Genomic DNA, 13,793 nt, shown 5'->3' with positions numbered 1-13,793 from the left:
CCATCGAGTCAATTCCAGCTCACAGCAACCCTATAGGACAGGGTAGAAGTGCCCCATTGGTTTCCCAAGGAGTGGCTGGTGGATTCAAACTGCTGACATTTTGGTTAGCAGTTGAGCTATCAACTGCTGTGCCATCAGGGCTCCAGTAAAAATACTTACTACAAATAAAAAAAAACCAAAAACCCATTGCTGTTGAGTGAATTCCAACTCATAGTGACCCTACAGGACAGAATAGAACTGCCCCATAGGGTTTCCAAGAAGTGGCTGGTGGATTCGAACTACTGACCTTTTGGTTAACAGCCATAGCACTTGGCCAAAATACTTAACTAGTTTGCCCAGATCTTCTTCCCACTCTGGTTCTTGTAGGATGTGTAGATGTGTACTCAAGCCATGAAAACTTATTCAAAAGAAAGAAAAAGAGGTAACAGATGGGCCATCCCAAATTCTTGGGTGAAAAACTACAAATCCCAAATAAGAATGTTTGTAGAAAACGGTTGATAGAGGCAGAGTGAGTGAGCATATAAAATACTTACTGTTCAGCAAGAGAAATCATCTTAAATACAGTGCGCCCCTCTGTCAGCTGGTGCTCAGTGTTTGTGTTTCTCCAGATTGATAGGCTGGATGTGGATAGCTTGTTTAGCAACATTGAATCCGTGCATCAGATATCAGCCAAGCTGCTCTCCTTGTTGGATGAGGCCACAACAGACGTGGAACCAGCCGTGCAAGTAATCGGTATGTTCATTCTCTTTTTGAGTTCTACAATACAAGGAAACAATATTTTAATAACCTCCCTTTTTCTTTGGTTTTATGCTTCAGCCTGAATCACCAAGATTTCCAGGAGATATACAAATGCCATCTTCAGGCTCCTTGTAATTATACAAACTCTGTATTTATTTTCAAATGGGTTTATATCCATTTGCTGAAGTCCCTGAGTAACACTAAGCATACTATTTGCTTTTTGACTTTGAATCTTTCAACCTCTTCGCCTTCCAGATGTTCTCTCTCTCATTTTATTTTATGGCTAACACTTACTTGATCCTTAAAGAATTAAATATTTGAATCTTTTAATAGCAATACTGACTTTAGTCACAATGTTTTCAAATTGCACACCTATAAATCGATGTATTTTTAGATTGCCTTTTATGTGAAGATTTATATAAAAAAATTTACACAAGAGCTGCTTTTTTTTCATGTGTTTTCTTTTTCTCCATTTCATTTCCTTTTCAAACATGTTTTTAATCTCAAATAATCATAGATAGATATCTTTATTTTCTTACTCTGGTGAGATTTTCAAAAATAATTACGGAAAATATCATTTGGAAAATGTTGAGCCAACATTTTATTCTCTTCATTTCTTGGGAGTTTCAAAGGGAATACTGAGTTGTGAACTTCTTGAAGATAGTTGTCACAATAAGGTACTGTATATACAGTGCCATGTAGGCTAAAACTTCTTTAAAAGTATCATTTTTCCATTTTAAACATAATACACAATATATACTTATTACAAAAATATTAAAACTTTTCAGAAATATACATAGAGTAACAGTAAAACCCCCTTTTGTACACTCTGCCAATGTCACTGCTTTCCAAGTAGCCACAAGTAGTCACTGTAAACAGTTTGATATGGATCTTTTTTTTGAGACACACACATCTTATATATTTATTTATTACAAAAACTCAAAGTTATAAAAATATATGAAATTGATCCTGTTTAGTATTTGTGAAAGATCCACTGTTTAACAAGCCAGGCTGATCTTATACAAAGGAAAATGACCTGTGTATTTGCAGTATCTTTATAGAACAAAAGGCCAACCTACCCAATAATATTTCTGCAATGAACAGGTTTAAATTCTCCCACCAATTCAATAAGTTCTTGTGATTAAACATCCCCAATAACTTGTAAGAATATTTTTCTAAAAGAAAAAAGTCTATTCATTATCACTTCAGTACAGATTAACTGGTCATGCATTTATTAATTTGCTCAATGAGTAGTTATTGAGTACATCTTGTTTTCAAAGAATAAGGTGTTGTATGGCATTGTTGGAGATCAAAAGATGAAAGAGATCATCTCTGTCCTTCAAAAGCTTGCAATCAAACAGCTCCTTGAATTGAAGTGATTTGTATACTACACCATCAGAGGAGTTACTATACTGAACAGAACTTTCGTTGATAAAGAGAACATTTCTAGGGGGAAATCAAAGGAGTCTTGAAGGTGTTACTTGGGCTAGACTTTAAATGTACAGGTAAGATTTCAACAAGTGGGGTCCAGGTTGAGGAGATTCTGAAGATTCTGAACATAAGTAACAGCATGATCAAAAATATGGACAGCAAATGCCAAATACCAAGTGTATTTAGGACATGGTGAGTGATCAAGTTAAGCTCGAGTAAAGATTCATATAAGGAGTGAGAAATGAATCTAGAAAAGCCAGTTAAGCACAGATTGTCCCAGGTATCGAGGTTTTTAATTTACTCTGCAAGTAATGAGGAACACTAAAAGCTTTTCAGCAAGGATATGATGAGACAAAAATGTCTGGAAAAAGAAAAACCTGTTAGGTACGAAGAAAAAGGATAGAAGGAGAAATTTAGTCCCAGACCAGGAAATGTTGTTACTAGCTGCTGTCAAGTTGGCCCTGACTCATAGCGACCCCTGCACAACAGGATTGAATCATGTGGATATAGGGTTTTCATTGGCTGATTTTTGAAAGTAAACTGCTAGACCTTTCTTCCAAGTTTGTCTTAGTTTGTAAGCTCCACTAAAACATGCTCAGCGTCATAGCAACCACAAGCCTCCACTGACAGATGGGTGGTGGCTGCGCTTGAGGTGTATTATCCAAGAATCGAACCCGAGTTTCCTGCATGGAAGGCGAAAACTCTACCACTGAACCACCACTGCCCCCAGACCAGCAAATAGGCTGTTATAAATAATGTAGGCAGGTGGTAACAACCATCTAGGCTAAAGTGGAAAACAGTGAGAATAGAATATGGGGGTCAGATTCAAGAACAATGTGGAAGAAAGTATAAATAAGATTTTGTGGTTGGTTGCATTGCTGGAGTGAAAGACAATTCCAGGTTTAAGGTCTCCATGTATCCTAGTGTTCTAGGAAACCAGAATCCAGTTTTTAACCTATTGTTTAAGTGTTCAGTCCAGTTTAGCATCTCTTCTAGATTTTTTATTTTTAAAGAATTATCATTATTAATAGTTGCATTACAAGAGGCTTTGTAAGACCACTGCATTGTACTTCAACATCTGATGTGGTCTTTTCTAGTAGGGTGTAGGAAGTCTGTGCAGTGAACAGGGCTTTAACACATGGTAAACTCTGAAAGACAGCCCATCTCTTCTTTCTCAACCTTTTCCACTCTTCAACTGTTTCTACAAGGAAATTTACATCTTCCTTTCAAGTGCAGCATGCAGAGAACTGACTAGCAAAATAAAGATATTTGGACATGAATGACTAGCACAACTGACTCTTCCTTTCTAGCGATGGTGGCAGATGTATTTGATATTGCCGTCCCTACCGTCCACTGAGTGTACCAGCTAGTTGTGCCACGGCCCATGCTGGGTGGCCCACGGCTGTGACCTGTGAGAAGCGTGAAGCTACCAGGCTGCCAGTCAGTGGGATAGTTAAGACAATTACAGATTAGACATAAGTGAAATGTGTGGGAAGTAGAGACTGAGCAGTCCTGCTACAGAGAGTCTGAATGCTCTTACTACCATAGTTTGGTTATTTATTGTATGAGATAAATCTACAATCATTTTTTAAATCATTTGTCTAGGATTATTTTATTTTGCAACCAACACTTTCAGAAGCAAAAGTTTAATGCATGCATATTTAAAAGTTAAGCATTCATTGTCTGTTCCTCAAGCAAGTTGAGAGTGAACATACAACACACAAAATACTTACCATCCACTATGTGGTCTTTAACACCATCATGGACATAAGAACACGAGAAGACACAAATCTGCCAAAAAAGCAACAATGTCTACATCAAAAGCCAGTCACTATTTTTAAAAGTCTGCATCCAAAGTAAGAGATTTAACACATGCAGCTGCAAAAGATGTGTTACATATCACTCTGTGCAGCATGACTTTTCATTTAGATCAAATGACAGTTATTCTAAATCAGTTTTACTTATATTTAACTCTGAATTTCCTTGAGCCTATGAGAAATGTAAAGTAATGGCTATTAATGAGTTGGCACTATTAGCAGAAGAGTTTTGAAATAATTAAATGAAGATCATTTTATAACACTAACAGCAGATGAATAAAATAGAAAATCAGTTAATTCCAACAATGAATAAAACATTTTTGGTACAATTCACAGAATTAAAAAAAAAAAGGAAGTATATTGTGTCAAAGGTGAATTGTTTGACTTTATTGTAAGTGCTACTGTAACTATAAATGAAAAATTCAACAATATGAATACAAATAGTACTATAAATACAAATTTTTGTGAAGCATAGCATCATGGTAAATAATCTTTTCACTAAAACAAGAAATCTATGGAGCAGAAATGTACTTGGGATTGACTGTGAGGCACATACACTTAAAGCTGTGATATTATGTTAATTAAAATAGGAACCATAGGTATCAAAATTAGCACACACTTTTATGGAGTCAACTATAAAATCGGGACATAAAGCTTATATTAAATACAAAAAAATTCTCCAGCATGACAGTACACACTTTCTTCGCCGCGGATCACTAATCAGTTTTTAGAAATGCTTAATTCTTTAAAGCACCTCTTAATAAATTAGCAAAAGTGCTCTACAATGGCACTTTTTTTTTTTTTTTTGTAAATAAGACCTCTGAAATTGAATTTCATTTTGTTCAAAATCAGTTGGAAGTCTTTAGCTAAACGTTTAACAAACAGAGGAAAAAAATAACCTCAGCTTTTTAATCTTTTACAAATTGCAATTATTGAAAACAAAATTGCAAAGAAGAAAACATTGAAATTTATCCGTACAAAACAAGGAACAAGCTAAAAAAACTAAACTAGAGCTCTCATTGTATAAATGATTTATGTTTGAAATTCTGTAATTGTACTTTGGACAACTTGACTAATGGGAAGAATCTTTGGATGGAGTACCTCTTTAATTAGATAAATTTGCAATATCTAAAATTAGGAAAGCATTTAAAGATCATAAATAGAGACGGAGCCAAGATGGTGGAATAGACAGACTTTTCTGTTGAGCCCTTTTTACAACAAAGACCCGAAAAAACAAGTGAAACAAGTATATTTGTGACAAGCTGGGAGCCCTGAGCATCAAAGGCAAGCTTAGACAACGAAATGAGGGGCAGGGGGAGGAAGAGGCCGTTCAGAAGTGGAGAGGAGTTACCAGACCTGAATCACAGGGAGCCCTCAGGTACCATTCCTGGAGCGGCGGTGGCGGCGGGCCACTACTAGCATTCGGCCACAGTTTCTTCAGGGAGAAGCAGCCAGCCACACAGCCTGCTCACACATCTGGAACCTGAGGAGAACAGCGTGCTCTTGGCAAAAGCTAAGTACTTGCACATATTTTACTGCACCCCCCACCCCCAAGCTGGCTTCAGCGGCTGAATCCCTGGGCCTGAGATAGACCCTGGTGAGCACCTAGACCCATCCTCCCAGCCTTGGGGAAGGAAAAAAAATTGCAATTGGGGGAAAAAGATAATTTGCTAGCTCCACTAACCGGGGGAGCTCAGGACAGAAGTGGCTCCTGTCCAGGCATAAACCATCTGTGGACCTTGAGCACCTTTCCCTTCTGTGTGGACCTGTGTGGGCCTATTTTGGGAGAATAGGCCCTTGTTGGCAAACTCCAACCAATTCAGCTGTGTGGTGGAGAGGTGGGTGTTTGACATTTGACATTGCTTTGCCTATTAAACAAGGTCCTCATCTACCCACATCAGGCACCTAAGGTCTGGTAGCTCCACTCAGGTCACCCAGCCACCCACCACAGGGGTCCAAAGATAACTGGTACCTCCCAGTCCTTACTACCAAAAACTTTGGGTGCCTATGGTCCCTCTGCAGAACCCATCCACCAGCACGCTCTAGGGAACAGAGAGGTGTTTTCCTCAGAGACACTTGGGGGTTGGTTCTCAGCCCCCTGCCTTGTTCAGAGCATAACCCTGGCTGCAATCAGATACCAGTGTATAAGCCAATCACCCCTGCCCCTCTAAGACTGTAGGACAGAGTCTGTACCACACACTTGATGATCAGGTACCTGGAAATCTGAGCTGAACTCATACAAGAAAACTGAATGGACTCCTAGACTGATATACCTGATAACAGCTCTAGCCAGCTGAGGACAGGACGCCAGAGCTCCAAAGGTGGAAATAATCAAGCTAGCTCACTCAAGCAACCCATAGGGGTATACCAAGACATAACAAAGCAAGCAGCTAAAACACAGTAAGCAAGCATAAACTAATACAGTAACTTATAGATGGCTCAGAGACAACAGTCAATATCAAGTCACATAAAGAAACAGACCATGATCACCTCAACAGGCTCCCAAAACAAAGAATCCAGGGATCTTCTAGATGAAAGTGCATTCCTGGAATTACCAGATGCAGAATACAAAAGTTTAATATACAGAACCCTTCAAGACATCAGGAAGGAAATGAGGCAATATGCAGAACAAGCCAAGGAACACACAGATAAAGCAACTGAAGAAATTAGAAAGATCATTCAGGAACATAATGAAAAGTTTAATAAGCTGGAAAAATCCATATACAGACAGCAATCAGAAATTCAAAAGATTAACAAAAAAATTGCAGAATTAGATAACTCAGTAGAAAGTCAGAGGAGCAGAATTGAGCATGTAGAAGCTAGAATTTCTGAACTCAAAGATAAATCACTTGGCACTAATATATTTGAAGAAAAATCAGATAAAAGAATTTAAAAAAAAAGAAGAAGAAACCTTAAGAATCATGTGGGACTCTATCAAGAGAAATAACCTGCGAGTGATTGGAGTACCAGAACAGGGAGGGATAACAGAAAATACAGAGAAAATTGTTGAATATTTAATGACAGAAAACTTCCCTGATATTGTGAAAGATGAGAAGATATCTATCCAAGATGCTCATTGAACTCCACATAAGGTAGATCTTAAAAGAGAATCACCAAGACATAGTATAATCAAGCTTACCAAAACCAAAGATAAAGAGAGAATTATAAGAGCAGCGAGGGATAAACAAAAAGCCACTTACAAAGGAGAGCCAATAAGAATAAGTTAGGACTACTTGGCAGAAACCATGCAGGCCAAAAGGCAATGGGATGACATATTTAAAAAATTGAATGAAAAAAATTTCCTGCCAAGAATCATATATCCAGCAAAACTGTCTCTTAAATATGAAGGTGAAATAAAGACATTTCCAGATAAACACAAGTTGAGGGAATTCATACAAACCAAACCAAAACTACAGGAAATACTAAAGGGAGTTCTTTGGTTAGAAGATCAATAATATCAGGTATCAACCCAAGACTAGAGCACTGGGCAGAGCAACCAGGGGTCGACCCAGACAGAGAAATCCAAAAAAACAAAGCAAGATTAAAAAAAAAAAAAGCTTAAAACAGGGTAACAGCGAAGTTATTATATAAAAGAAGACAACATTAAAATAATAAAGAGGGACTAAGAAATGTAATCATACACCTTCCATATGGAGAGGAAGATACGGCGATACAAAGAAATAAAAGTTAGTTTTAAACTTAGAAAAAGAGGGGTAAATAATAAGGTAACCACAAAGGAGACAAAGTATCCTACTCATCAAAATAAAATACAAGGGAAAAATACAGACTCAGCAGAAACAAAATCAACAACAACAAATATGAGGAAATGACAATATATAAAGAAAATCTGCTCAGCACATAAAATCAAGTGGGAAAAAGAAACACACAACAACACACAAAAAAAGACATCAAAATGATAGCACTAAATTCATACCTATCCATAATTACCCTGAATGTAAATGGACTAAATGCACCAATAAAGAGACAGAGAGTGGCAGAATGGATTAAAAAACAAGATCCGTCTATATGCTGCCTACAAGAGACACACCTTAGACTTAGAGACACAAACAAACTAAAACTCAAAGGATGGAGAAAATATATATCAAGCAAACAACATTCAAAACAGAGCAGGAGTGGCAATATTAATTTCTGACAAAATAGACTTTAAAGTTAAATCCATCAGAAAGGATAAGGAAGGACACTATACAATAATGAAAGGGACAAACCACCAAGAAGATATAACCATATTAAATATTTATGCACCCAATGACAGGGCTGCAAGATACATAAGACAAACTCTATCAGCATTGAAAAGGGAGACATACAGCTCCACACTAACAGTAGGAGACTTCAACACACCACTTTCAGTGAAGGACAGGACATCCAGAAAGAAGCTCAATAAAGACACGGAAGATCTAAATGCCACAATCAACCAATCTGACCTCGTAGACATATACAGAACACTCCACCCAACAGCAACCAACTATACTTTCTTTTCTAGTGCACATGGAACATTCTCTAGAATAGACCACGTATTAGGTCATAAAGCAAGCCTTAGAAGAATCCAAAACATTGAAGTATTACAAAGCATCTTCTCTGACCATAAGGCCATAAAAGTGGAAATCAATAACAGGAAAAGGAGGGAAAAGAAATCAAACACTTGGAAACTGAACAATACCCTGCTCAAAAAAGACTGGGTTATAGAAGACATTAAGGATGGAATAAAGAAATTCATAGAATCCAATGAGAATGAAAACACTTTCTATCAGAACCTTTGGGACACAGCAAAAGCAATGCTCAGAGGCCAATTTATATCGGTAAATGCACACATCCAAAAAGAAGAAAGGGCCAAAATCAAAGAATTATCCCTACAACTTGAATGAAGAGAAAGAGAACAACAAAAGAAACCCACAGGCACCAAAAGACAACAAATAATAAAAATTAGAGCTGAACTAAATGAAACAGAAAACAGAAAAACAATTGAAAGAATTAACAAGACCAAAAGCTGGTTTTTTGAAAAACTCAACAAACTTGATAAACCACTGGTCAGACTGACAAAAGAAAAACAAGAGAGGAAGCAAATAACCCGAATAAGAAATGAGATGGGCGATATTACAACAGACCCAACTGAAATTAAAAGAATCATATCAGATTACTATGAAAAACTATACTCAAACAAATTTGAAAACCTAGAAGAAATGGATGAATTCCTAGAAACACACTACCTACCTAAACTAACACAAACAGAGGTAGAACAACTAAATAGACCCATAACAAAAGAAAAGATTGAAAAAGTAATAAAAAAACTCCCAACAAAAAAAAGCCCTGGTCCGAATGGCTTCACTGCAGAATTCTACCAAACTTTCAGAGAAGAGTTAACACCACTACTACTGAAGGTATTTCAGAGCATAGAGAAGGATGGAATACTACCCAACTCATTCTATGAAGCCACCAAATCTCTGATACCAAAACCAGGTAAAGACACCACTAGAAAATTATAGACCTATATCCCTCATGAATGTAGATGCAAAACTCCTCAACAAAATTCTAGCCAATAGAATTCAACAACATATCAAAAAAATAACTCACCATGACCAAGTGGGATTCATACCAGGTATGCAGGGATGGTTCAACATTAGAAAAACAATTAATGTCATTAACCACATAAATAAAACAAAACACAAGGATCACATGATTTTATCAATTGATGCAGAAAGGCATTTGACAAAGTTCAACACTCATTCATGATAAAAACTCTCAGCAAAATAGGAATAGAAGGAAAATTCCTCAACATAATAAAGGGCATTTATACAAAGCCAACAGCCAACATCACCCTAAATAGAGAGAGCCTGAAAGCATTCCCACTGAGATCGGGAACCAGACAAGGATGCCCTTTATCACCACTCTTATTCAACATTGTGCTGGAAGTCCTAGCCAGAGCATTAGGCTAGATAAAGAAATAAAGGGCATCCAGGTTGGCAAGGAAGAAGTAAAAGTATCTCTATTTGCAGATGACATGATCTTATACACAGAAAACCCTAAGGAATCCTCCAGAAAACTACTGAAACTAATAGAAGAGTTGAGCAGAGTATCAGGATACAAGATAAACATACAAAAATCAGTTGGATTCCTCTACACCAACAAAAAGAACATCAAAGAGGAAATCACCAAATCAATGCCATTCACAGTAGCCCCCAAGAAGATAAAATACTTAGGAATAAATCTTACCAGAGATGGAAAAGACTTATACAAAGAAAACTACAGTACACTTCTGCAAGAAACCAAAAGAGACTTACATAAGTGGAAGAACATACCTTGCTCGTGGATAGGAAGACTTAAAAAAAAAAAAAAATTTTTTTTAACATTATAAAAATGTATATTCTACCAAAAGTAATCTATGCATTTAATGCAATTCTGATCCAAATCCCAACGACATTCTTTAATGAGATGGAGAAACAAATCACCAATTTCGTATGGAAGGGAAAGAGGCCCCGGATAAATAAGAACAAAGTGGGAGGCCTTACTTTACCTGATTTTAGAACCTATTATACTGCCACAGTAGTCAAAACAGCCTGGTACTGGTACAACAACAGATACATGGACCAATGGAACAGAACTGAGAATCCAGACATAAATCCATCCACATATGAGCAATTGATATTTGACAAAGTCCCCAAAACAGTTAAATCAGGAAAAGACAGTCTTTTTAACAAATGGTGCTGGCATAACTGGATAACCATCTGCAAAAAACTGAAACAAGACCATACGTCACTCCATGCACAAAAACCAACTCAAAATGGATCAAAGACCTAAATATAAAATCTAAAATGATAAAGATCATGGAAGAAAAAATAGGGACAATGTTAGGAGCCCTAATACATGCCACAAACAGTATACAAAACATTATAAAGAATGTAGAAGAAAAAGTAGATAACGGGGAGGCCCTAAAAATCAAACACCTATGCTCATCCAAAGACTTCACCAAAAGAGTAAAAACACTACCTACAGACTGGGAAAAAGTTTTTAGCTATGACATTTCTGATCAGCTCCTGATCTCTAAAATCTACATGATACTGCAAAAACTCAACTGCAAAAAGACAAATAGCCCAATTAAACAATGGGCAAAAGATAGGAATAGACGTTTCATGAAAGAAAACATTCAGGTAGCTAACAGATATATGAGGAAATGTTCACGATCATTAGCCATTAGAGAAATGCAAATCAAAACTACAATGAGATTTCATCTCACTCCAACAAGGCTAGCATTAATCCAAAAACACACAAAATAATAAATGTTGGAGAGGCTGTGGAGAGATTGGAACACTTGTACGCTGCTGGTGGGAATGTAAAATGGTACATACCACACGATCCAGCAATCCTGCTCCTTGGAATATATCCTAGAGAAATAAGAGCCTTTACACAAACAGATATATGCACACCCATGTTCATTGCAGCACTGTTTACAATAGCAAAAAGATGGAAGCAACCAAGGTGCCCATCAATGGATGAATGGATCAATAAATTATGGTATATTCACACAATGGAATACTATGCATCGATAAAGAACAGTGAGGAATCTATGAAACATTTCATAACATGGAGGAATCTGGAAGGCATTATGCTGAGTGAAATTAGTCAGTTGCAAAAGGACAAATATTGTATAAGACCACTATTATAAGAACTTGAGAAATAGTTTAAACTGAGAAGAAAACATTCTTTTGTGGTTACAAGAGGTGGGTGGGAGTAAGGGTGGGAGAGGAGCATTCACTAATTACGTAGTAGATAAGAACCCCTTTAGGTGAAGGGAAAGACAGCACACAATACAGGGGAGGTCAGCACAATTGGACTAAACCAAAAGCAAAGAAGTTTCCTGAATAAACTGAATGCTTTGAAGGCCAGCGTAGCAGGGGTAGGGGCCTGGGGACCATGGTTTCAGGGGACATCTAAGTCAATGGCATAATAAAATTTATTAAGAAAACATTCTGCATCCCACTTTGAAGAGTGGCATCTGGGGTCTTAAATGCTAGCAAGCAGCCATCTGAGAGGCATCAATTGGTCTCAACCCACCTGGATCAAAGGAGAATGAAGAACACCAAGGGCTCAAGGCGATTAAGAGCCCAATAGACAGAAAGGGCCAGGTGAACCAGAGACTACATCATCCTGAGACCAGAAGAACTAGATGGTGCCCAGCTACAACCAATGACTGCCCTAACAGAGAACCCCTGAGAGAGCAGGAATACAGTGGGATGCAGACCCCAAATTCTCATAAAACCAGACTTAATGGTCTGACTGAGACTAGAAAGACCCCAGTGGTCATGGCCCCCAGACCTTCTGTTGGCCCAGGAGAGGAACCATTCCCAAAGCCAACTCTTCAGACATGGATTGGACTGGACAATGGGTTGGAGAGGGATGCTGGTGAGGAGTGAGCTTCTTGGATCAGGTGGACACTTGAGACTATGTTGGCATCTCCTGCCTGGAGAGGAGATGAGAGGGTGGAGGTGGTTAGAAGCTGGTGAAATGGACACAAAAAGAGAGAGTGGAGGGAGAGAGCGGGCTGTCTCATATGTGTGTTGGGGGGGGAGTAACTGGGAGTATGTAGCAAGGTGTAAATGGGTTTTTGTGTGAGAGACTGACTTCATTTGTAAACTTTCACTTAAAGCACAATAAAAATTATATTTTAAAAAAGATCATAAATAGAGACAACTTATTTGATAGCTTTATTTTGCAAAAACAAGAATCCAAATGGAGATAGTATTTTGAAAATATTTCAGCTCAAATATTTACACATTCACACAGACACACACATATGTGTTGCATGCCGTGGATCAATTCCAACTTATAGCAACACTATATGACAGAGTAGAACTGCCTCTTAGGGTTTCCCAGACTGTAATCTTTATGGGAGCAGACTGCCAGGTTTTTTCTCCCAGAGAGCCACTGGTGGGTTCAAATTGCCAATGTTTTGGTTGGCAGCCGAGTGCACATAACCAAATATATATTACAGGAAAATTCTCCATTTATCAGAATTTGCTCTGAGCTTATTAGGTGCCTCTGTGCTTATTGAGAAAGTATTTTCTCAATTAAAAATATTACAATTTACAAATTTGAGTAGCATAATAAATAATGTTAGTATTGATTATAATCCATAGAATGAAATACATATTAATGAGTACATGTTAATATAAATAAATAGGAAGAGGCAGCTACTCTTCCTTTCAGTAAACTTCAAGTAATAAATGTAGAAGGAAAGAGGAAAATAGAAAACCACAATTACAGTAATAATTGTTGCAAATAAGATCCACTGATGAATGTTAAAATTAGTGAGTGAAAGTTTAGTGAGAAACAGACTTTATATATTCTGAAGCATCTCCCCAAATAATTATTAACTTTCAAGGGAAAGATGGTAACTTTACATTGAGAAGGCTGGCAGGGACCACCTTCACCAGGTGATCAAGGTCAATACCACCAGTAATAGCACATACCCACATCTTAAACCTATGGTACAATGCACCAAGTGGAACACATCATTGTTGTATCTGTGATATTTTTGCCAGGTAAATGTGCGATCATGTCCAATCATGAGAAAGCATCAGACATCATCAGACAAACTCAAATGAGGTATATTCGACAAATACCTAATCAATACTCTTCAAAAGTATCAAGGTCATGAAAGATAATGCAAGACTGAGGAACTGTAATACACTGCAAGAGATCAAGGAAGAGTAACAACTAAATGTAATTGAGAATCTGGATAGATTCTAGAACAGTAAAAGGACGTTAGTGTACAAACTCAAATAGGTCTTTAGT

At 37.4% G+C, this 13,793-nt stretch overlaps 1 protein-coding gene across 2 annotated transcripts in view; it reads left to right on the top strand.

The window, feature by feature from the left end:
* Positions 1-13,793, top strand: part of ARHGEF38 (Rho guanine nucleotide exchange factor 38) — a 158,612-nt gene that overhangs the window by 68,526 nt on the left and 76,293 nt on the right. For both annotated transcript variants that reach the window (XM_049885575.1, XM_049885574.1), the window contains exon 3: positions 609-732. In XM_049885575.1, the coding sequence (XP_049741532.1) occupies positions 609-732 (124 nt within the window). The remainder of the gene's footprint in view (positions 1-608; positions 733-13,793) is intronic.

The sequence above is a fragment of the Elephas maximus genome, chromosome 5 (assembly GCF_024166365.1).
Source record: "Elephas maximus indicus isolate mEleMax1 chromosome 5, mEleMax1 primary haplotype, whole genome shotgun sequence".
NCBI lineage: Eukaryota > Metazoa > Chordata > Mammalia > Proboscidea > Elephantidae > Elephas > Elephas maximus.
This window is presented reverse-complemented; position numbering and strand designations above follow the sequence as displayed.